The 26,172-nt window shown below is 36.5% G+C and overlaps 2 protein-coding genes across 5 annotated transcripts; one reads left to right on the top strand and one right to left on the bottom strand.

Annotated features, from left to right (window-relative positions):
* The first annotated feature begins 2,752 nt into the window (after nucleotides 1-2,752).
* Nucleotides 2,753-3,310, top strand: LOC119992781 (pectinesterase inhibitor-like). The gene has a single exon (XM_038839574.1). The coding sequence runs from the start codon at nucleotides 2,753-2,755 to the stop codon at nucleotides 3,308-3,310; it is 558 nt and encodes a 185-aa protein (XP_038695502.1).
* Nucleotides 3,311-20,971: 17,661 nt separating this feature from the next.
* On the bottom strand, nucleotides 20,972-25,809 carry LOC119993550 (replication protein A 70 kDa DNA-binding subunit-like). Of its 4 annotated transcripts, XM_038840724.1 has the most exons (13): nucleotides 25,558-25,807; nucleotides 25,322-25,399; nucleotides 24,204-24,352; nucleotides 23,827-24,100; nucleotides 23,647-23,743; nucleotides 23,432-23,562; nucleotides 23,260-23,341; nucleotides 23,029-23,158; nucleotides 22,784-22,941; nucleotides 22,058-22,432; nucleotides 21,833-21,918; nucleotides 21,411-21,519; nucleotides 20,972-21,307 (listed from the first exon to the last, which is right to left on the bottom strand). In XM_038840724.1, exons 3-13 carry the CDS (start codon nucleotides 24,345-24,347, stop codon nucleotides 21,217-21,219), a joined length of 1,677 nt encoding a protein of 558 aa, XP_038696652.1. In that variant the 5' UTR covers nucleotides 24,348-24,352; nucleotides 25,322-25,399; nucleotides 25,558-25,807; the 3' UTR covers nucleotides 20,972-21,216. The 4 variants fall into 4 exon arrangements, with proteins under 4 accessions (XP_038696652.1, XP_038696654.1, XP_038696651.1 ...); XM_038840726.1 differs by lacking the exon at nucleotides 25,322-25,399 and having other exon boundaries at nucleotides 21,411-21,486; nucleotides 25,558-25,809; XM_038840723.1 differs by lacking the exon at nucleotides 25,322-25,399.
* Between the last annotated feature and the right edge of the window lie 363 nt (nucleotides 25,810-26,172).

Genomic DNA, 26,172 nt, shown 5'->3' with positions numbered 1-26,172 from the left:
AAAGCCTTAAAGAGATGAAGACAAGAATCCGGAAGAGATTTTCCATCAGTGAGTTCCCTAAAACTCGGAATGACCTCTTCGTAATAATCACCAAGTATAGACAATCCGGAAATATCTCGCATTTCCCAAAGAGAAATGCCAATTTCTCCATGCCTCGTCACAAAGGTATTGGTTTCAGGGCACCATACCTCACATAAAGCCCGATATGCTGAAGGGGGACGATGATATTCCATCGTTGCTGCTTCGACTGCTAAAGATAAATCCTCCAAGCCTCTATCCTTAAAGAGTCCAACAACCCGTTTGGACTACTCCCAAAATCCATTAAGATACGAAATCTCTCCTCTGGGGTTCAAAGATGTCCCCCATCTAATAAATTTGTTCCCAATATTCTCGACAATCGAAGGTCGTGGGATGAAGTCATCCTTATTATGATGTGGTGCAATACACAAGTAAGGTAGGCCAGGACGACGGGCATCCGTGATTGGATCTGCTAATCAAAGACATATCCAAACCTTGAAATTGATTAACGCCGGGGATAGCAAAACAGCCAGTCATTGCACTGTTGACGTGAAATTTAAGATGACCCTGCATGCCTGTAGAAGAGTGAAGTTCAACAAAAGTCATCAGAAAACGAATTGTTTTCCCTTTAAGTTTGGGATTACTAGATTCTGTAATCCATTGTGGATTAGAGTTTGAGCTACTCTCAGAATCCGTCTTCGGGGCTGAACACGGTTTGCGGGAAGCCATATCTAAATTGAAAAAAAAAATCGGCAAAAGAAAAAAAAAATTTGAGCTGCCGAAGAAAGAATATATATATATATATATATATATTTACACACACATGTATATATATATATATATGTATATGTATAGCTATGGTGCTGGTTGCTTTAAAAACAAAACATATATATATATGAGATGAAAATTTCTTAAAACAATAAAGCAATAGAGAAAGCACGGTATGGGGGATGATTTAAAAAAAAAACTAAAGATATCTCACCTTTTATGCGTGATGTTGAAAGAATGAGTATACAAACTCTATGGCATACGTTGGCTTTATATAAGTCTAAATCTCCTATATCAATAGGATTAGTTACAAGTTACCAAATACAAGTTAAATTGTGATTAGATAAAACAAATTTTATTAGATAATTCAAGACTTAAATTATCTAGTATTTGATAACTTAAGTCTTGAGGGGGCATTTGTAGACATAAAAAATTATAGCCCAATTAAATAAAATAATGGGCTTTAAATGAGCTCTAAATTAAAATAATTTATGAAACCCAAACCAAATTAAATTAGTTAAATGGATAAAATCTAAGATAAATTCAAATCAAATCAAACTCAAATAAAATAAAAATAAAATCAAAGAGATAATCTTTGATTAAGTGATTTCTCTACAATACTCTTAATGTCAAGGGTTAAGGCTAAGGGTACATCATGTAAATTCCACTTCTCCCTTTACCTATAAATACCAAGCTCATTTGGAAAAAGAGAAAGGAGGAGGAAGGAAAAAGGGAAAGGAGGAGGAAGGAAAAAAAGAAGAGATAAACTATCTCAGGACTCTCCCAAATTTTCTTCAAGTTCAAGTTGTCTAAATCCAGAATTCTTAGAATTCCTTCAAGTCTCAAGTCCAAGTCAAGTCCCGGAAGTGAAAAGTTCAAGTTCTCTAAATCCGGAATTCTTAGAATTCCTTCAAGTCTCAAGTCCAAGTCAAATCTCAAATTCAAGTCCAGCAAATCAAGTCCCAAATTCAAGTCCAGCAATCAAATCCGAAATTTAAGTCCAGTAATCAAATCCAACTGGAGTTTATTACAAATTCATAGAATTTGTTTGAAACACTCAATTAAAAATTAGAGGATTCCGTATTCGTGTGGAATACGTCAAAAGAAGAGATCAAGTCCACTTTGATTTAAATATTTGTAATTTGTACCAAGTTCTAAGTGTATTTCAATTTATACTTAGAAATTTGTTGTGTACAGAAGCCTCACAGAAAAAAAACATTGCGAGTGTTTTATGCATATGCCTTTTGTTATGGGTATTGGGGTCTCCCCTCACTTCATCTTACATTTTCCTGCAATTTATAATCGTCAAATAAATAGGTATTATTCTTGGACATTCAAAGGAATTATTTGTGTTTTTTTTCCCTGCAGTGAAGAAGTGAACTGCCAAAGGTTGTGAAATAAGTGCCTCCAAGAACAAATAACCAGCTATGATGGGTCACCTCCGGTCGGTTGATTTGATCATGTGGATACTAAAAATTAAAAAATGCAATTACATACCGAGTGAGCCGTGAATATGCCCCCTATTCTATTACATGATCAAAATTGTAGCATCTTACGATAACTCAACAATATAATGTCTTCTTAATGTTGTACAAATTGTTACCTCAACCATTCAGTATTTATTTATATACGACACTATTGTTACCTCAAACAAATAGTATTGATGTATGACGCACGTAGCACGGGTGCGCACCTAGTTATATAAAATTTATTACCCAATCAGGCATTTCAACTACCCCCAGGATGCTCAATAAGTCTCTTTCCATTCTAACAAATATTGAAAGATGATATACATGAATCTATCCCAATTCTGCAAGTTAATAAATTACTAATTAGTCATTTCAATCACATTCCAACTGTACATATATACATATATAAGGCCATCCTTGAAAGTGAAAGTACTGCATCAGGAATCTTAAGAGTATAATAGTGCATACTTGCAATATTGAAAAAAAAAAAAGAAGGAATGGCTATGGCTATGGCTTCTCTTTCTTCCTTCCTGGCTTCCATCTTGCTAGTTTTTCTCTTTATTACTCCATCATTTTCTAGGCTGAGTAATACTGTCAATGAAACAGCAGACGATAAAAGTAGTATTGTCAATAAAGTTTGTTCAAAAGCTAAGAACCCTTCCATGTGTTTACAGATTCTACCACATGATGGAACCCTTCAAGTATTAGCCAAGAGTGCCGTCAGTTCAGGGTATGAGTATGCTCAGGACACAATTGTGAACGTCATGGATGCAGCCAATGATTCTACTGATCCCAAATTAAAGAAAAAGTACTCTTCCTGTCTTACAAACATGAATACTGCATCTGCAACTGTTACAAAGGCTAAAAAGCAAGTGCGTTCAGGTGTTTTCTCTGGTTTGAGTAGTGCATCAGAAACTGCAAAGGCTGAAGCGGACAAATGTATATATCTCTTCAAAGGACAGCCAGCAGATCCATTTTACATCTTACCAGAGATAAAGAACTTTGACGATATATATGTTGATGTAATCAGGATCATCTCCACCATGTTGAAGTGAATTGATTGATTATTAGCTTGTTTCAAGGCTTGGTTGTTGAGATTATTGTCACTTGACAAGAAAAATGTCCCCAATGAAAAAGGAGTATCTTGAGAAATAAAAATAGTTTCATTCAAATATGGTATTGAAATTGATGGAGAATTTCGACAATGTAGAATGTTTGAGAATTTTCGGCAATTTAGATTTTGCTTCAAGGTACGGATTAACGCTTTCCTTAAAGTGTTATTTGCCTCCACCAATTGGTGTACACAGGATAGCAACAAATACACTTTCCTTAACGTTTGATGTTCGGCCTTTGCACAAAGGAAGAACACTCAAGAATCACCAAGAAAAACAGAACTTTAACAAGTGCTTGTAATTCTATTTTGCAAGGATAGAATCCAAGTTTGAGAATTTTTGAGATGATTTTTAGATTGTAATTGAATGTCTTGGAATGATGTATTTATAAAGAATAACACACCTTTTGGTGAAAGGTTGTGTCCAAAAAGAAACACACCTTTTTGGGGAAGAGTTGTGTCTAAAATGAAAGACATCTCTTGTCAAAAGAAACACACATTTTGTGAAAGGTTGTGTTCAAGAGAAGTTGTAAGAGAAGAGTTGTGTCCATTGGTATGAAACTATCAATGTAAAAATTTCTTTATTATTTTGAAAATATTTCAACAGAAATGATATTACCATTCCAACAATTTGAACTTTGAAATCTGCTAAGTAGCATTGCAGTCCTAACATATATGTATCACAACTCATCAATCCTCATCGATATTCAGAATAAAATTAAATAAAATTACTGTACTGAGAGTTACTACATAAACTAACTAGTTTAAATTGGCTAAAGAAACACTAAGAATGGACTTCTTTCTGTGTCTTTCTATGTGCTCTTGTTGCTAGCACAGCTGGTCCTCTCACTTTTGTTTAGGATCACAACCAGGTGGAACCTAGTACATCCTATCATTAGATGACAGGGTGGTTCAAGCACAATCGCACAGACGCATCATACATCAAATACATGGCAGAGTCCCAGAACTAGACCACTGGGGCTGAAAATATAAATTGAAGATATATTGAGTTCATGTTTTCTGCTTCAAATCTCAGCTTTAAGACTTTCAGTTGAAGATACATAATCAAATTCTGCTCAAATCCAACACAGTTTTTTGTTGTCATCAGCTTCCACAACCACAACTTTCAATTGAAGTTTCATAAGACAAAGTGTTCCTACTCCAAAAGCTCAGCGTGTTATCCAGCATACATGGCCCATACATAATTGAAATTCTGCTCCAACCCAGCTCAGTTTTTAGTTGTCATCCTACATCCACAACCGCATTTTTCAGTTGAAGATTCATAAGTCAAAGTGTTCCTACTCCAAAAGCTTAGTGTTTTGTCCAACATACATAACCCCTGCAATGGCGAAAATAACTGCATTTTAGATGCCCTAATCTTGGTCATCTCCTATGCATCTCCAAGAAGTCTCAGATTTTGCACTTAATCATGGTCATCTCCCATCATTTACAACTTGAAGCTCTCCTCCCTTAAAATGTTTATGGACTTCAAGTGGATGCTTAACTATTTTGTAATTTTTTGAATTGGTTCTTGCATATTCTCAGATCATCTTTTTTCGATGCCCTGTTTAGTTTCTTATATTGTTTTCGTTGTTTGAATATATTGCTGCTTATAAAAAAAAAAAACACTAAGAATGGAATTTATAAATGGACCAAATTCAAGTCTTTCAATAGCATGCATGGACTCAGATGAACACGATCATTTCAACTGATTCACTGGTGAAGAAGCCAAAAACAAAATGAGAAACTCAAACTGCGTCGAGAAAAAACCGGAATGCGAAATCAATGGCAAATCTGCGAACATAAACTATCATGGAAAATGCTCTGCGTCAGGGTTCCTCCTGCCTCTCTCGAGTTTGAATGAGTGCGTATTAGAGATTCGAAGCGGCGGGACCGAGTGCTTGATAAAATGGAGGAGATATTTCGCCGAAGCCCATCATTTTCATCGAAAGAAAACTTTCACAAGCCCGTAAATCAACTTCGACTTAGCCGAGGCCCATATTTTTTCCTTCAACAATCAAAGCCCAAACTATGCAAGGCAAGCCCACAAATCACTTCAACAGAGCCGAGGCCCATAATTGTGCTTCTATAAAATTACAAACGTTTAATTCCATATAATCTGCCACAGGATATGCAATATCTCCTCCATAATTGTGTTTCTATTTCAACAATTATTGAAAAAGATCATATACATCATATACATCGATCTAATAAATTAATTCCCCACTTATATAGGAAACCCACCTACGCCTACACCTACACCTACACCTACACCTACACATAAGATGTAATAAGGGGATCCTTTCCTTGCAAGGAGTTTTATAACAAAGAATATGGCTATGGCTTCTCTTTCTTGCATGACTTCTGTCCTGATAGTTTTTCTGTTGATTACTCCCTTATTTTCTAGGCTGAGTAGTATTAGTGTCAATTACTCTGAAATAGGAGTTGAGGACAGCAGTCTGGTCAACAGAATTTGCACAAGACTGGCGTGATTAGAATTCTTTTTTTTTTGTGGGGTCTACTCAGTTAACTGGGCCCCCACCAAACATACGTCAAAGCCCGAAGAAAAATAGAAAACATGCACACCTAGGAGCAAATGATTGAATTTGTCCGACACAGATTAAATTAATTTTGAACATAAGTTATATTTTTGAAATTCGGATCCAAACACAAAAATTGTCTTCTTTAAAACTGGATCTGCGTCCAAACATAGTAATCTTGTTCGGACCCTTACTCGAATTAGGGTATTGTCTGGTTTACTTGTCTGAATTTAAACAAATATGAGTTTAATCAATTAAGTACGTCTGAAATCCAATATAAGTTAAATTCCAGACATCTAAATATTTACTTAACACGTAAAATTGTCCGACCTATAACCAATTTTTTTCCGCCCCTACCCTACTTATTCCGTGGAATTTGATCCAAAAACCTTGAGGCAGGATTTGAATTTTATAATTCAAATATGATCTAATAATTTTATGGTGAATTTTAATGACTTCTTCTTTTATATTGGTGAGTGGTTGGGAATTTATCCAAATATGAACTAAAAACTAAGTATTTTTATTTCCAATCACCCATGCATAATTGTTATCATCATAAATTGGCATCACCATATCCGTCTTGGTACACGAGATGTGTATCAAAACCTTTAAATACTCTTAATTTTTTTGTAGGCTTTCATGTGGAAGTCACTGCGGTGGTCCTGCAGTTTCAATCAGAAAGTTTGATTGTGTATATCTTTGTGTGACACAGTATATTTTTATACTTTAATAAATAGATTGGACGACAATGATTTAAATTGTAGAAAATTGCATGCTATTTTATTATAGGTACCCCCATTTGTGATTTGGTGCCTTGAAGATGTTAACTTGATTTGGTGTCGTGGAAGTCCACCATTCCACGGACTTGATTTGAGAGGTTGATGGATATTTTCTACATATTTGATTTGAGAGGCCGCAGAGATTTCTTTTTTGTTTGATTTGAGAGGCTGTAACGATTTCTTGTAGATTTGATTTGGAAATGAAAGAAACTTACTCAAAAATATTTTCTTCCTTCTATACTCCCTTTGGTGCTTCTACTTGACATCAGCTTGGAAGTAGCTCTTACTCGGTGGTGGCTCCAAAAACTTTATAGAAGTTATTTGTCCTTCTCCACTCAAGGATTAAAGCAAGTTTTTAAAGAGCTCCATCTTCTTCTCCATGTTGTTTGTATTCATTTTGACTTCTTTTATCTTATTCTTCAACCCCCTTCAAAAATGAGTTAGAGAGTCTTGGTATTTATAGGGGTAGGAGCCTTGACCCCAACCCACAAGTGAGTTGAGAGATTGTTGAGAAAAAATCTCAAAAGTAAAGAAAAGTGTAGGTAGTTGCATAAAATAAAGAAACGCATTAAAACTATAAGATCAGATAATGGCCTTGAGTTTAACATGACATAATTCTTCATCAATGAAGGAATTCAACATCAAACAAGTTGTCCCTACACTCCACAACAAAATGGAGTTGTGGAGAGGAAACATCAACACATACTTAACACTGCCAGAACATTGAAATTGCACAGTAGTCTACCAGACAATCTTTGGTCTTTTTGCATTCACACAGCTTTTTATCTTATAAATAGATTGCCTAGTAGAGTTCTAGACAAAAAAATCCCCATATGAAATTCTCTACAATAAACCTGTTGATTACCAGGATCTTAGAGTGTTTCGATGCTATTGTCTAGCTAAAGACAATAAGCCTTCAAATTCAAAATTTCAACCTAAGGCAAAAGCTTGTATCTTCTTAGGTTATCCTTTAGGAACTAAGGGATACAAACTGTTTCAATCTACAGAGTCAGGACATCTTTGTGTCAAGAGATGTGAAATTCTTTGAAAATGAATTTCCTTTCCTATGTGAAACTCAGAACACTGGCACCCACAAAATTTCATCTCTAAATCAAATTACAGAAGAAATCTCCCCAAACATTCCCTCCCATACACACACTCCAAAATCTACTAGAGTTAGAAAAACTCCTGCACATTTAGCAGATTATGAATGCAATGCCATAGCATTACATCCTAACATTACACATAATCATTTCATTGCATACATTTCCATGCATACTGAACCCAAAACCTATAATGAAGCTATTAAACATAAAGAATGGTCTGATGCTATGAAATTGGAACTCGAAGCTTTAAAAGCTAACAAAACATGGGAATTATTCCCTCTTCCTCCTGGTAGAAAAGCTATAGGCTCAAAATGGATTTTTAAAATCAAATATAATTCTGATGGGAGTTTAGAAAGGTACAAAGCAAGGCTGGCTACCCAAGGGTTCAACCAGCATGAAGGTTTTGACTACAAGGAGACATTTGCTCCTGTAGTAAAAATCACAACAGTTAGAATTTTCTTAGCTCTTGCAAGTATGCATAATTGGTTCACTCGACATCTAGATGTATATAATGCCTTTCTAAATGGTGATTTAGAGGAGGATGTCTACATGAAAATACCTAAGGGCTACTAGCCAAATAAGAACTAAGGGCTACCAGCCAAATAAGACTAATATGGTTTGTAAGCTACATAAGTCTATATATGGCCTTAAACAGGCTTCTAGACAATGGAATACTAAATGTAGAGATGCACTCTTAAAATTTGGTTTCAAACAAAGTAAAGCAGACTATTCTATGTTTTTTTACTATCAAGGCACTGAGATTTAGTCATCTTACTTCTCTATGTAGATGATATGGCTTTAGGTAGTAATGATTTAAATCTCATAGAAAAAGTTAAGAACTACCTAGGCAGCTATTTCAAAATCAAAGACTTAGGTCCCCTTAAATATTTTCTTGGCCTTGAAATAGATCATACTCAATCTGGTTTAATCCTAAGTTTGAAGAAATACACTACAGATCTAATTAATTAAGGACACAGGATTTCTTAGTGCTAAAACTCATAATACCCCCACTGATACTAATACGAAATTGTCCCAAGATAAAGGAACACCTTTAGAGGATCCTTTACAATACAGAAGATTATTAGGCAGACTAATGTACCTCACCTTAACTAGGTCTGACACAAGTTATGCTGTTAATTCTCTTAGTCAATTAATGAAAACACCAACAGACCATCATTTACATGCAGCATATAGAGTTCTAAAATATTTGAAAGGCTCCATTGATAAGGGGCTTTTCTATCCTAGTACTAACCCCTTGCAGATAAAAGCATACTGTGATGCTGACTGGGCTTCTTGCATGGACTCAAGAAGATCAGTGACTGGTTTCTATGTAAAGATGGGTGATTCTTTGATATCTTGGAAGTCCAAGAAACAAGTGACTGTCTCAAGATCTTCAGCAGAAGCTGAGTACAGGGCTATTGCCTCTGCAATCAGTGAATTAACCTGGATTTCAAATCTACTCAAAGAAATCAAGATTGTTCACAAATACCCTATGATTCTGCATTGCGACAACCAAGCAGCAATCTACATAGCAACTAATCTAGTTTTTCACAAACGTACAAAACACATTGAAATCGATCTTCATTTCATTCGAGAGAAGGTTGATCAAGGAAAAATCAAATTGACTCACCTCAGAACTGAGGATCAACCAGGCGATCTTCTGACAAAGGCTTTGTCTGCAAATCGTCTTCAATATCTCATCTCCAAGTTGAATCTACCTTACCAGCACCTTCAACTTATGGGGGGTGAAAGGATCTTCTGATTGTGCAGGTTTTCATGGCAGTTTAATCTCTGTGCCCCAAACCTCGAGTCTTCTCCTTGAAGACATCTTTTCATTATGGGCTCACATTGGGCTTTTGTTCTTGGTCTCTACATAAGCTTGGTTGCTACTTCTTAGCCCAAGCCTTATTAAGGTCCAATTGTGTTATACATTTGAATCAATTGTATATTATATTATTTTATGTTTACATCAATATAGCCGTTTGTCTATTCTTGTTTTCTCTACTTAACAGAGTAAAACATTTGTAAGACTTTACCTTTTACATGAATGAGATATACATTTCTTCTGAACTGCTTCTTCTCCTCTCATCTTCTTCTTCTTCCTTCCCTTCTTTGATCTAACATACTTCCGCAATACGCGAAATATAATAGGATATGCTATATAAAACCATTGGATGCCCCCAGGAGAGGTCATATCCTTGAACAATTATTTATATTATGTATGTGGAGGATGTGCATGTAGTAACATTTGACTGGAATTTGCTACGTATCATTGAAGGGTTAGTTAAAAAACAGGGCAAGTTGGTGAGCGCCGTGAGCAGTTATGTCATTTCAGGACAGGAAACAATTACCCACAGAGGAAAATGGACATAAAAGTAGTTGTCGAGGATGATCGAGGGGGAACAAACATCATGGCACCAACGGAGCAGTTGCTGTGACAAACCTGATCTTATAATTAAATTCTCCATTCCTTCTCTGTTGTAATGTTTTCTTGCTTTATTGCAATTCATGGAACTACACATTCAAGCTACGCAAACTACTTTGAGAGGCTGACCAAAGTACAGAACTTCTTTTGCTGGTATTATTGCCAATCTGTTTAGGTTGTCATCTAATTATTTTTTATATACATGTTTTTTATGTCATAGATGGGATGACATAAAAACAGATGTTAGGCTCATTATACACAAAAGAACACTACGTAAAAGCACGAATATACATGCATTCATTGAATGATGTATGGCATAGGGCCAGCTATATGTACAGTAGATTTGCAAAATTTTGGAGCACTTTGAAGTCTCTTATAAATGGCCAGCCAACTTATTTAGGTTAATGGGGCATGGCTAAGACGTAAAGGTCCCCAACAAAAGGCCAAAAACATAAGCTTTGACCAAGTAACCTAGCACATTAGGATTAAATTAGGTCCATATTAACCTGATCGAGAAAAGGGAGATTTGGCTTGTTAATTCAATAGATAAAGTTATTGTAGGATATTCTCCACCATTCCATCATCCCTTTTTCTCTCAATTAAGTAAACAATTTATGAATTCCACAATGTCAAGAGAGAACTGATTTCAAGATTGCTAACAATCGTGTTAACCCACTCAACAAACAACTCAGAAGATGCAGTAGTGAAGAGAGGTATAATAGAGCCAATGGTGACTTACGTACAATGAGGTGCCATAACTGTTTCAGAACTTTAGCGATACTTCTCTAAACTCAAGAAGAACAAAATTAATTAATACCAACAAATGATGAGAAAATCAGAAGAAGTTCCCATAAGAGAACTATAAAATCTAGAACGAAAGATCAATGACGTTAGAGGATTCAGCTCCAAAACTAATGAGTTCCATGGGAAGAGAGTATGCCAGCCTAATTGGTCCACCTGCCATATTAGTCAGTTTAAGACATTTCTCATAATAAAAGCAAAATAACAAAGGATACCTGGATTCATAGTCAGTACGATATCCGTCCGCACAACTATAATATGGACCATAGGCAATAACTGAGTATGAGGACAACTTACTAATAAGAAACAAGCCTCTCAAATCAAACAGGCCCAAGAATAATGGCCCTTGTTAGAAAATCCTCATAGTCTGGTATATCCAAGCCAATGTAAATCAGGTCCAAAACCCAGTAGTATGAATTATGTCCGTTGCCTCAACGGTCTCCTTATCTGTGTCAGTAGTCTGGCTTGTCAGCCTTTGGCTTCTAACCGTTAAGCTTCTCTTTATATTGTAGTCTCTGTTTATTATTGAGGTTAATGAAAATACTGAGTTCAAATCCTTTTATGGTATCGGAGCCCTCAAACTTAGACGAGTTGAACTCCAATCCTTCCATGGCAACTCCTCCAACCACTACTCTGGACAACCTACTTCTATCCAAGTTCATGCAATCTCTGCCATTCATACCAAGCTTTTGTCCACAAATTTTCAATCTTGGCGCTTACAGTTTTTATCACTTCTACGAGCCTACAATCTCGTTGGGTATGTCGATGGCACAAATGTTTGTCCCCCTGAACCCACTTCCACCACTGCTGATGCAGCTAACATTAAACTCTATCACACTTGGCGCAGTCAAGATCAATTCATTTTGCACGCCATTATAGCCTCCATAGATGGTACTGTGATGCCACTGGTTGAGGATGTCAACACAAGTGCAAAAGCATGGGACAAAGTACACAAGTTATTTGCCAACTCATCACGCTCAAGAGTCAACTCAAGTCCCAACTATCCCGTTGTCAAAAAGGGACCAAATCCATAGATGGTACTGTGATGCCACTGGATGAGGATGTCAACACAAGTGCAAAAGCATAGGACAAAGTACACAAGTTATTTGCCAACTCATCACGCTCAAGAGTGATTCAACTCAAGTCCCAACTATCCCGTTGTCAAAAAGGGACCAAATCTATGGCTAAATACCTACAGGAAGTGAAGAACCTTGCCGATGAACTTGCTCTTGTCTCTTATCCCATTCCTGCTGATGACCTTATTATTTACATTCTTGATGGACTAAATGAAGAATATGTTGGCATTGTTTGGATCTATCCTAACTCGAGAAACTCCTTTTGGTTTTGAAGAACTAAAAGACATTCTTGTGGCCCAAGAATCTTTTCTTACCAGATTAAATACTTCTCAAACTGGCCACATCACCTCTGCAAATTATCACCACCGACAGTCAAATTCTCACCAGCATTCAAATCCAGGCAAGGGAAATAGGAATACTTGGCAAGGTCATGGAAATCGCAATAACTCTAACTAGTCCAACATTCGTCCTTCTCAACCTACTGGTGGTCGAGGCCGTGGTAGATTCAGACCTGTATGTCAGCTCCTTGAAAAACTTGGCCATACCACAAATCAATGCCGTAGACTCAAGTTCTATGCCAACAATGTAGCACCATCTAGTCACTATGCCGCCTCCTCTGCTTCACCCAGCAGCACCACTCACCATACTCAGAATTGGTTGCTAGACTCTGGCAACCCATTATGAATATGATGGTCCAGATGAAGTTACCATCAAAAATGGCACAGGTTTGCCTATTTCACACATCGACACCATTCAATTTCACATATAATCACGACCACTCACAAATAAAAATGTTTTATGTATTCCACTTCTTCACAAAAATCTTATTTCAGTTCATGATTTTACAAAACAGAATAATTTATATATCGAGTTTTTCCCTTTTCACTGTGTTGTGAAGGACCAAGCTACAAGCAAAAACGTTGGCTCTGGGCCGCTGCACTAATGGATTATATCACCTTGAACGAAAATCTGCTCATTGTCTCACATCTTCACTTCCTTATCCAGGCATCAAAACTTCTCAACATGGTTGGCACCAGCGTTTGGGCCACCCTACATCATCTATTTTGTCCAACATCTTAACTTCCGCTCAACTACCATGTACTCCTACTAAAGCATCTACTACTACTACTTGTACCTCATGTACCGTTAATACAAATCACAGGCTGCCTTTTGGCACCTCCTCTCTTACTAGCAATGCACCTCTTCAAATTATTTTTAGTGATGTCTAGAGGCCAACACCCATGACTTCCATTGATGGTTACCGCTACTATATTTTTTTTGTGGACCATTTTACGCGATACACTTGGCTCTATCCTCTCTATCAAAAATATAATGTTTCCTCCACCTTTACTCATTTTCGAACACTTGTTGAAAAACAATTTCAATCCACTATCCGCACCTTATATACGGATAATGGTGGGGAATATGTTAAACTAAAACCATACCTCCTTAAAGAAGGAATTAGTTGGCCCACCTCCCCAACTCATACACCTCAACACGTAGCCATAGCCAAACGTAAACACTGGCACCTTACTGAACTTGCACGTACTCTTCTCCACTCTGCTAAACTTCTTTTCACCTTTCGGTCGTTTGTTTTTCAAACGGAGGCCTATCTTATAAATAGTCAAACTCTGTCCTCCATTTTTCCAGATTCTCCCTACTTTATTTTGTTTAAACAATCTCCGAATTACCTTAAACTCAGGGTGTTTGGTCGTGCCTGTTTCCATGGCTTAAACCATACACTACCCATAAATTAGAACCTCGCTCAAAGTTGTGTATATTTGTCAGGTATTCCCCAAACTAACGTGCTTACAAATGTTTTGAACCTGAATCCAAATGAGTATATCTCTCTAGACATATTAACTTTCATAAAGATCAATTTCCATCCTACACCGAACCAACAATTCCATCACCCAACCTTACCACCACCACCTCCACCTCCGCCCTTACGTCCTTGGTTGTTCTTCAAACAGCCTAGATATACCACCCACTCCCCACCTATTCATGACTCTCCTCCTGAACCTATAGTCATCCCTACCAACACCCATCCTACCACTTCTGGCTCACCGCACCATGAGAAAAATTCACCACCTTTCTGCACACATGCAATGACCACCCGTTCTCGAAACAACATATTTAAACCCAAACAACTTCATCTCACCACGACTCACGCTATACCACCTCCCCAAGAACCTAAAACTGTTAAAACAATCCTTGCCCATCCTAAATGGAAATCTGCCATGCACGACAAATATCAGGCTCTTGTCCAACACAACACCTGGACTCTTGTACCTCCTCATCCATCCATTAAACCTATTGGCTCTAAGTGGCTTTTCCGTCTTAAATATAATCCAGATGGTACTATAGCTCGCTACAAGGCCCGTCTCATTGCACAAGGCTTTGCTCAATAAGCTGGTATTGACTATCACAATACGTTTAGCCCTGTCATCAAATCTGCCACCATCAGGATTGTCTTAACAATTGCTGTATCTCATAACTGGCCTATCCATCACCTTGACATTAATATTGTGTTTCTCAATGGCAACCTCACTGAGACAATTTATATGAAACAGCCAAGGGGTTTTGAAGACCCCAACCTTCCAACACATCTCTATAAGCTGAACAAGTCCATCTATGGACTCAAACAGGCCCCGCGGGATTGGTACACGGCTCTAAGCAACTGCCTCTTAAAATTAGGATTCATTAACTCCTGTGTTAATACCTCTTTGTTTATCCTCAGGGATCACCATCATATCATGTATATATTAGTATATGTTGATGATTTGATACTAACAAGCTCGAATAGAAATCTTTTGCACAGGGTGACTACAGTGTTGGCCAAGATTTTCTGGGTATTGAGGTTGCTGTCACTCCCACTGGCCTATTTCTGTCTCAACAAAAAACCTTCCGCGATCTTCTTGAAAAGACTCAAATGGAAGGTGCAAAACCTGTGGCAACACCTTTGCCTGCACACTTTACCACCAGCAATACCGATGGCATACTCCTGTCAGATCCTACTATGTATCGAAGAATTGTTGGCAGTTTACAGTACTTGAATCTTACTAGACCGGATATCACTTTTGTCATCAATCGCCTGGCTCAATTCATGAACAAACCTACTGATACTCACTGGTCTCTGGTCAAACGCACACTCATATATCTCAAAGGCACTGTATCCTCAGGTATAACCATCAACAAATCGTCACGGCTCCAGCTCATTGCCTATTCCGATTCTGACTGGGCAGGTCACCTTGATGATCATTCGTCAACAACTGCCTACATAGTATTCGTTGGCTCCAACCCAGTTTCATGGAAATCTCAAAAACAGAGAGCTATTGCAAAATCTTCAACGGAGGCTGAGTATCGTGCCTTAGCTGCAACAACCTCTGAGGTCATATGGCTTCAACACCTTCTCCAAGAGCTACACTGGCCAATACCTCACGCTCCAACGTTATACTGTGACAACCAAGGTGTGCAAATCTAAGTGTCAACCCCGTCTTACATTCACGGATGAAACACATCGCAATAGATCTTCACTACGTCCGTAGCCTAGTAAATCGCGGCTTAATTCGAGTTCACAAGATTCACGCCGATCATCAGCTAGCTGACCTCCTCACCAAGTCACTCCTCAAAAAGCGATACATCTGGCTCTGCTCCAAGATCGGTGTTACTCACCCAACACCTCACTTGCAGGAGGGTAATAAGAAACAAATCTCTCAAATCAAACAGGCCCAAGAATAATGGCCCTTGTTAGAAAATCCTCGTAGTCTGGTATATCCAAGCCCATGTAAATCAGGCCCAAAACCCAGTAGTTTGAATTATGTTTGGAACCGCCGTGAAGGGAAAAAAGCATAACATTCATCCGTCAATAAGAACAGACCTATGAAAACTAAACCGATTAGCAAAAAACCAATTGTTAGCACTGCCTAAGAAGCTTTCGTGCGAATACCTTATTCAGCCTCGTCGCTTGCAGAGGGTGATTCCCTTGTGGATCACATGCAACACTCAAAGCGACCTTCATCTTCACCAGGAAGGAAAAACCAAAACCCAAAATCAGCCCTAAAATAATGGATATTTATAAATCCAAAATCAAACTTTAAAAATGAACCGTCGAAATTCTCGGATAATGATAAATTTGATGTACATACATCAAGGCAGAAGCTGTAGAGACAGATGAATGAGAATTAAAGCTTGCGTGAACAGTTTGGATAGATGAGCCATGAATGAGAATCCTTCAGTTTTTCTTAACTTTCTTAAATTTAATTCCATTTAATTTAAATAAACATACATGTGGCAGTCATGTAAAACAATAAAAATCTGATGTGACATTGCATTGCTAAATGTAAGCCTTATATCCTCTGCAAATCCGCTTGGTAAGTTATACCAATTGTTATCCAGCTACGACTTCCATGTGCCCAAGTCCATTGGATGCTTAATAATAGTGAAATCGTCATGTAACTCCAGAGACTTGCACATCCATAGGCGTGTTAAGCAACCAACTATGCTTATGCTTCATCAATCTCTCAAGCAAAGCACTACAACTCTTAAAAACCTTACTACTAGGCCTAAAAGAAAAATACCTGCAAAAACAATTTAATTGTAATACTTACCAAAAGGAAAATAATTTAATTGTTTAGATGGAATAACAAAGGAGTTGACAGAACTCTAATCATGAGATTGCAAACAAAAGCCTATTTCACTCAAAGATAACAACAACAGAACCTACCCATATTTGGAGAACATTAGAAATACTAACTAAACAAATGAGCAACTAATTAAATTGCTTAATTATCCTCAATGGCACTTTGAATTTCAATTGGAACGAAAATAATCCCGACTTCCCCATATCAAATTAATCACGAGATTACAAACGAAAGCCTTGTTCACTCAAAGATAACAACAGTACAACCTTTTGGATAATGCGATCGACAAAAGAAAATATAAGTGAAAATACCATCATGATGAAATGATAAATAAAATGGCAACAATCCAAAAAAACTTAGAACCCGAAACTCCAAAGACAATAATGACAAAACCCACAAACAACATAACTAACAGAGGGGTCTTCTTTAATGATATGAAGGGGTTTACCTTTTACAGTGGTACGATGTGTTGAGCCATACTCCACTGATGCAACTTGTATACTCACTTCAACTTGCTGAGGTAGTGCAGCCAACTAATATGAAAAATAAAGTAAAATGTTAGGCTTTAATTCTATTGACTTCCTCAATTATTAAAAACATATGATGTATATGATGTATATAATGTTACAAGTAATATCAAGGTATGAAACTCAAATTAGAAACGAAGAATAAGTAAAGATTGTATTAGGTTATATCATCAATCTAGTGTCACGTTATTGCCATTCCATGTTAAAGAATGACCACCAACTATATCATGAAAGAAACTATGCTTGTAGTCTATCTCCTGGATGAAACCATGCTTGTAATCATCAATGCTTGAATCTGCAAGTATTCAAAATTGATGTAATCCCATGAAGAGCCAAAAACAAAGAACATAAACACACATAAATCAAGTACAAAAAATAAAGCAAAGTTGATACTCCAACACCTCATACACATAGGTATACATAAAAATATTGATAAAAATTGAGCCTTCAAATTAAGAGACAATCAACCATAATTAAGAAGAACTTAAACTACACAACAGAAGATAACCAGGAAAAAGGACATGTATCAAAAAAATAGAAGCATAACAACATATGGTTGACCTCGCCATAGCAACCAAATCAAAACAACTCGCACATGACAAACAAAAAGTAGGTGAAGAATGAGAGAGACTCAAACCCAACACGAGAAAGAAGTACCCAATTTATAAAGGTGAGTTTGAACTTTCAAGTGACAATTATGAGCACCGAGAAGTAAAACCTACCTTATTAGCATCCTTGTCAAGGACTTTCATATTGGTTTTGAGATTTATCTCCATCAAGTCTCCACCGTGGAACTCATCCCCTTTTGTTACAGCATCCTCCATCATCATCATCATCGACCTGAAACCCTAATATTTGGATCCAAACCAATTAGATCCAAAGACTTCGATAAGCTTTACATGAACCTAGCACAAAGAAATCTAATTTACACAAAGCTTGAAAATTAAGAAATCAAAGAGAGAGAAGAAACCTCAAAAAGGGACTAAATCAACGGTGCATTTCCATGGTTTGCGGGAGAATCGACGGAGAATCGATATACTCCTGAGTTGGAATCGATTTTGTATGCACCCATGTATGTAATGGGTGACCAAAAACAACCACGAAAATGCACCAGATGAGACAGATTTGTGATCTGGTAATTCTAGTGAAGCGATGCTGTCTCGAATTCGCAAAGTAAAAGCAGGTACATGCACTAAGATTTGTAGTGCTGTGTAATTTTGTTTTTCTCTTTTTCTTTTCTTTTTGTGTTGATGACATTATGACAATGGCCAAGCGCGATAGTAGGTTCATGCATCACAAATTGAACGGCCATGATCAAAGATCAGTAGAAGTAATCAGACGATCCAATTTCGAAAGCATATATCTTTGAACGAAGACAACACGCGAGAGTAGGAGAAAAGACGGAGACTCGCCACAGAAAAGCTGGAAAAGCACCAACTTTAGAGTAATACTAGGTCAATGCCCGCGCCTTGCGGCGGGACTGATCATGAGAGGTTACAAAAATTATCCTTGTTGGCGTAGTTGGGTATAAGTACTGCTGAAGCGTATGAACGGTCATAAGGGTGAAAACTTAAAACAGTCTGCAAAAACTAAGGATTAGAGTTCATCTCCTCTCGATTGCAAAACCTATAAACAGAAGAGTTACAAATTTTTCCTGTTCAAAATTCATATAACAATGGGGGAGGGAGAACATGCTCTCGAATAATAATCTAAAGCAATGGTTGATGAATGGATGTACGTTATGTTTCTTTGTGATGGAGCTTCATTATAATGGAAACACATATCAATGTCACTGCTCCTTTCTTCAGTCTTAATATTCACTGGATGATCAGTCACTGTATGGTGTGGAGGACTAATTCTATGCTTTAAATTCAAGTCATGACATCTTTCCACAACAGGGTTGGCTCTTATTTGCAAGAAATTAAGCCACCATTCGTTTTCCTCTTTTGATATATTTTTTCTTGTTTAGCAGCAGCAACATAACTTCTTGTTGACAGGATCAAAAGTTGTAAGAAATTGACAGAAACTATCAACCATCAAGCAAAATTAGTATTTTGCTTCATCAAAATTAGTATAAGTTACTCTGTCTGATCATTATTTTTCACTGACTCCACCCTAAGGCACATGAACCATTACTCGAAAGTGAGTGGTACATAAGCAACCTTGGGATTAAATACTACTAAATAACTTAGGTACTAAAAACCCATATATGCATCATTAAAAATGTAAAATATTTTTTGATATCACTTGTCAGTCTATCAATAAAGCACTGAAACATGAAAAAAAGACTTCTCGGATTTACAAAGGGGCAATGAGTAGTAATTTTAGCGAGCGATAAGTATAAATCCATTCTAGAGTGCTCACGATGTCAGCTTATAATCAAAGTAGAGGTGAGAAATAAAAAATGAGGAAAAACACAGCTTCTATGTTCTCATCAGCCAATCTATAAAATGTCATAATAAGTGATACCAATTGAAAGCCCCACCATCAAAGCAAGTGTGTGAAATCCAACATTGGTTACTAAGAGCATGTTTTATTAGCCCAGTTCAAAATCAAAACCAATACACTGCATACAGACAAACACATAGGGGCATATAACCATATCAATTATATTTCATCCCCAAGGGAAAGTATGGATTTTCATATTTGAATTGGCTACAATAGGTTATAGAGAAAATTGAAATAAAATAAAACAATGTACCAGCAAAAATTCCCAAACCAAATTAAGTGCACTCCCATTTGTGGAGTTGAAAAGGCTAGAATCACAGGCCCCACAAAATTCAAGATTTATTTGCTGCAAAGAAATACTTACCTTTTGTGGAACAGAGTCATCCATGCTAACAAAGTACTGCCTATAAAAAAATTAAAAAAGATAGAAAAGAAACACATGAACATGATCACCAAACTTTAACGACCAACTTAATTCGAAGATTTGATGCATACAAAGAACAAAAAGAAAGACAAAGAACACTAATAACTAACTCATGATTGTAAGAGTTGGATGGATTTTTTTTGGCACAATAAATGGATAAACACATTAGTTTATTGTATTCATTGTGATTGGTTTTTTAATCTCATTATCATTGGTTTTTTTAAATACATAAATCAATATGTATTCATTGTGATTGCCTCAAACCTGTATGCAGAGATGATATTAAGAGTATGGACACATGATAGCAGGAAGAGTGGGTATTTTGGAGTATTTTTCTTGTTTTGTACTACTTTACTTTGCTGATAATAAAAGAATCCATGACAGTTGGTATTAGGGCGTGCACTGCAACAATGTGCATTAGCGAGAGTGGTTTTTTAAGCATTTGCATTTAGTAAGCGGAATAAAACTGGAAAAGACAATGAAGTGTAGATGACAATGAAGTGTAGATGTAAGGGCTAGGTGATTTTTAATTTCTGATATGTTTTCAAATATTTCAATAGATTTTCAATTTGTGATATGTTTTCAAATATTTCAATAGTAATAAATAAATGAACTAAAGGCATCAACTAATGGCAGCAGATAAGGGAGGGGGTAAAATATTTCATTCTGTAGGCCAAATCTTAATCTATACAGATTGAAAGATAGCGCATGCATTGTGAGGGCTCGTGGTCACCATGTTGGAACGTAGTCAATCGAGTGATAAATGTCGTGCATATGCCATGATTGAGGTGGTTCTCCCAGCTGTTAGATTGTTCAAACCTCATATGATACTTTTATACACATGATAACATAGTTGCATGGTTTATTTATACACAGTGAACAAAAGGTTACATAGTTTCACACATTGTTAGAAACATGTGGATGACTCATTTTTGCAGGGTATTCTTAGCTATTCACAAAGCTTTTGAACTAAACTTTTTCCACCTGCATAACTTTTTGTACACCCAGAAGGCAAAAGTAGTTGTAGTTGTTCAAAATACATATGCACACAACAAAATCTCATAACTTCCCTATGTGTACTTTAACATCCGCTTGACTTTCCTTTTTTGGCAGCACTTGCTTTTTCATGCTTCATTGTAACAGATACATTGTCCTCTTTTGTTTCCAACTCCCTGTTCATGCAGAGGTAATGATGGTCAACCACCATAACTAAGGTATTTATTTTTTTGTCATCTGCAAATATTTAAAAACATATGGTAAAGAGTTGTGTTGCACCTGTTTTTCGTTGCTTTTGGGAACCCATAAATGTTGTCAGCAATTTGTGGACTTGATATTCCATGAAGACTGCAAGCTGTGTTTTGTTCTTTGAAAATTAGAATGCTTTCTGTTTGAGGGAAAAAGCTAGATATCACCCAGTGTTTTAATCTGTGTTAAAAACGTAGATACATTCGCAAATACCAAAACACAAATAAAGACAACTTCACAGCTGCACATATATTTATATATTTATAAACATGTACTTGAGTAATTTCTTCAGGGCTTTCCTACTTGCATGACAGAGATTTTTAACTAATTTTTTTCACCTGTTTGGAGTTATGCATATTCAGAAACCGAAAGTATTTTATAGTTGTTGAAAACATATATACATAAGAAAATAGCAATAATGTTATAAATTATTTGCTTAAAGTAAAGTGAACCTTGTTCGATGCTTGGGTTTTTAGCAACATCTCCTTTCCCAAGATTGATTGTTACAGTTGCATTATGCTCTAAGTCTTTCAAGTCCCTGTCAAATCCAAAAATATGAATAGCTGAATTAGAATAGGTAAATCAAGATTAATGAGAACAATAATTAAGAAGATTCATTTTTTCCCTTCTTGTCTGTAGACTTTTAAATACATCAAGATAAAGGGAATGTTCTGTACCTTTTGTTGGTTGAATTGGAATTTGCAGAAATATCCTCAGTAAATTGTTCGTCTGATGAAGTACGAAGACTGTAAGTTGTATCTTGTTGTTTCAATATTTGAAGGCCTTCTGTTTTTATGGGTTGCTCATCAATTACCTTTGCAACTTTGAAAGTCAAATTTTCTGAATTGTCTAACTTTTCACTAATTGACACTGTAAACATCAACTTCTTTCCCAGGAGTTGTTCCATTATCACTGGAACTGTAGTTCTACTTGAGTTGGGAATTTGGGACAATTGGTAGGCTGATATTTTGAGTAATCTTTCAACATGTTTTCCAAACATGATAAACTTTGCCTCTCCAGTGTCGTCTTTGACATGTACAGGGACCATGTACCTATTAATACATGTTTACATTATAAGATTGTATTCTAGAAGTGGACTTCATTATATTGAAATTCAAAGTCGTTGAGGTAGTTAAAACTATGATATGATAAAAGCAACACTAATTAACAATAGGAGATAGAAACTATTATATGATAAAAGGAATCTGTGGTTCGTATTTTCAATAAAGTAGCTGCAGCAAAATCTGGATATGAGGATGTACACTATCATACTATGCGTATAGTTGGTCATTATTATCTCTGTAAAGAAATATGTAAATAATATGGGGTTATCAATCTTCACTTATATTTTGAAAAATAATTGTCAATCATTAGAAGCAAAGTTTTATGAATGAATAGATTACCATGGAATGGGCAAATTAGCAATTGGACCGCATTTTCTGCATGTAAGTAACCCATTGTAGTTGCTTATCCCAGCTTTGCATTTAGCACATGCATTGTACCACCAACCCCTAGATGCATCCACCTTTGTTATTGTGGCCTCGCACGAAAATTGCTTGCTCTGCAAAAATTCTTTAATTAAATACATGAAATATAGAAGTTAAGGTGATTTTTAACGAAATATATATTTGGGTTGAGCACCACTTACTTTATCTGATATGGTATTGAGGGATAGAAGTGCTGAAATAGTTTTATTTTCCATCATAGAATCTTCTGCTGAACCAATTCCATGCCTCACACTGGTTTCCAAGAATGTTACCTCGTTTGGATATGAAAGGCTTGATGGAAAATATAGTTAATAAATTACGACGAAAATCTGTGTATATATATTATACCAAAAAATATATTTTTTATAGTATATAAGTAATACATAGATTACCTTTGACGAAATTTTTGGACCTCTTCAATTTCAAGATTGATGTAGATCTTGGTTGCTGATGTGCTTGACAGAGTTGTTTGAGCTGCAGTTTTAAAAACGAATGTATGAATTATAGCGAATCATCTTCTATTGCGAGATGAAGAAATTAAATAAAATGCAAAATCCACGTTACCTCTAAATGCTCTTACTGTCATTCCTGTAAGTACAACAATCAATGGCTCTTTTTTCGGAAGTTTTAACACAGAACACTCATCGAAACCTTCTGCGATAGTCCCCCACAATGTAACTGATATGTGGGTGATCCTACGTAAAATTAAGTGGGTGTATCAATACATATTTTTATCTTCACAGTTTTAAACCAATTAAAGCAAAATACAGGATTCTCACGTCAGTGTTTGAATGACCATATTTTTCTTGGAAATGTATCTGCCATTTGAGAAGACTTTGGTAAGTGTCCCAACTGAAATGAGATGACCTATAATGTCTGCACATCATTTCTCCATAAACCCATTAACCATTGTTGTAAAAAGGAAGAGAATAAGCATAAAAACAAAATTTACCTGTTACCTGTCAGTAGAATGTCATTCTGAATTCTATTTTCCATTTCTTTTTCATCAATGAAGTGAAATTTATTAAGAGTAAATTCCGAATCAGTGTCAAAGCACTCCTTCATGACTGTCCATGTTCCAACCCGTAACATATTGTCGTTTGGGCATGCTCGAAATGATTTTCGTGGTGGAACGACCATAAAGTTTGCAAGAATATAAGTCTTTCCCTCCATAAGCAGCTCCGTAATTGTAGGGGCATCCTCCTTTCGCATTGTTCCTTGTATTGATGTGCCCTTCAAAATGTAAGTTTTTAAGAATTAAAGAATATTTTTTATATGGACATGCATTTGATATTAATCACTGTCTGAATTTGAAGATGTTTCTAAGATGATGAACCTGTGTATCCACCAAGATAAAATCCACGCTCATCAACTGGTCTTGCATCGTAGGATTTATGGATTTCCACATCCTTGCAACATGACACTTGATTTTACAACCACGCTGCCCAATCTGCAAATCTGAAATAGATGTGTATTCCATATCGCCTGATACTCACAGATGTTTGGACAAATGATTATTAGAAAGCAGCTGATTTGATAGACGACATTCCAGTTTGAACATAAGGAGGAATGGATAATGCAAAAGAGAAAGAGCAACAGGTTATGACACCACATATATAGCGATAGTAACGTCACCACATATACAGCATAAGCAGATTGATAATGCCTTTTTCTATCTCTTGGAGCTTTTTCTAGTGACAGAAATCTCCTGTAAATTTTTCTCTCAAAACAAAGGGTGAAGCAATTATAGTTTATGATTATTTGCACTTTCATATGGAATTCGAATACATAATTTCATTTTTGGAAGAAGTAAAAAATAGTATAGCTTCTAAATATTGCTCTTAGCTACAATTTTAATGAGGGAGAAATGATAAAAATTTTCAATCATCACAATCTAAATGTCCATAAATGACAGATTGATTAATGAACACATAGATAATATTGTGGTACGTTATGCGCATAAGAACACCAAGGAAATTAATAACAACGAAAAACGGCCAGCGTAATTCGAAGATGTGATGCGGCATGCAAAGAAACAATAGAAAGACAAAGAAGAGCAATAAACGAACCCAGACATACAATAAACAGGAAGAATAGCAAAACACAGTGACCGCAAACTCAGAGATTGAATCGTAAGATGGAACAGTAAACTAAAAGCCGATAAATAGAAACAGAAAAGTACAGTGACCCAAAACCCAGAAATTGAAGCGCAAGACAGAGTAGCAATGCTAAATCCACGAAGAGATGAAAACAACAGACGTACACAACGGGTGAGAAACCCCAATCACCCGTGGGAAAAACACCTTCGAACAACACAAACAACTGTCAAATAGAATGGAATTTGGGAGTGATGGGAGTTTAGAGAGAAGAGAAGAGACACTATGAAATAAGCACAGGTGTGGAGAAAAGAGATCATCAATCTACTCTAAACACCCATGGGATGTAGAAACTTACTTGTAAGAAGAAATACGCGAGACGACGCTTGCTTGGAAAGATTGAGAGATCATTTTGGTGACTGTAAACGTATTTATACTGCAGGTTTTATAGTATAATCATACATACAACCACTGACAGATAAACATCTACCCATTTAACTTTTTACTTTTTTAGGCTATTAGGTGCATGCATCATGTACAGAGATGCAAGATAGATTGTTGAGAGATCTCAGGAAATAAAGACAGCGTAAATACCTGGAATAATGGAGGTCGACTGAACGCTGCAGTTACAGATTCACGCACCGAAGGAGAGAGATGAAATGACAAAGAGATGCATGCACTGAAAAGTTCTAAAGTCCTCTGCAGCGGCGGGGATGAATTGTCGTAGACGACGAAGATAAGAACGATAGTTTTGTCGTTCATGACGGAGCAAATGGCACATAACCGCACGATAGGGAAATGCTATCTAAGATCGGACGACCGAAAATACACAATAAAGATCAACAGTAGTTGAGGACTTGAAGTAGAAGAAGCGTGGTTGATATTAACAGCAGTACACTGACACACGCAAGTGCACTTGTACTACCGTTTCTAGTCTTGTACTACGATTTCTCTAGTGAGAGTAGGGACAAAAAAGGCTCAATAAGGCTTCTTTCGTGGGGAGAAAAAAAGCCCACTAAGAGTAGGGACAAAAAAGGCCCAATCAGGCTTCTTTTTTGGGGAGAAAAAAACCCCACTAACTCTTGTTTTTTGTGAGGTGATGAGGTCATGGTGATGGTCATGCTTTATGACACTGTAACAATTGCGAGAGTATGGATACAAAAAGGGACTCGCCCGGACAGGACCCCAAAAAACTGAAGAATAGAATAA

This window comes from Tripterygium wilfordii, chromosome 23 (assembly GCF_013401445.1).
Source record: "Tripterygium wilfordii isolate XIE 37 chromosome 23, ASM1340144v1, whole genome shotgun sequence".
NCBI lineage: Eukaryota > Viridiplantae > Streptophyta > Magnoliopsida > Celastrales > Celastraceae > Tripterygium > Tripterygium wilfordii.
The sequence above is the reverse complement of the archived record's forward strand: the minus strand, read 5'-3'. Positions and strand labels throughout refer to the sequence as shown.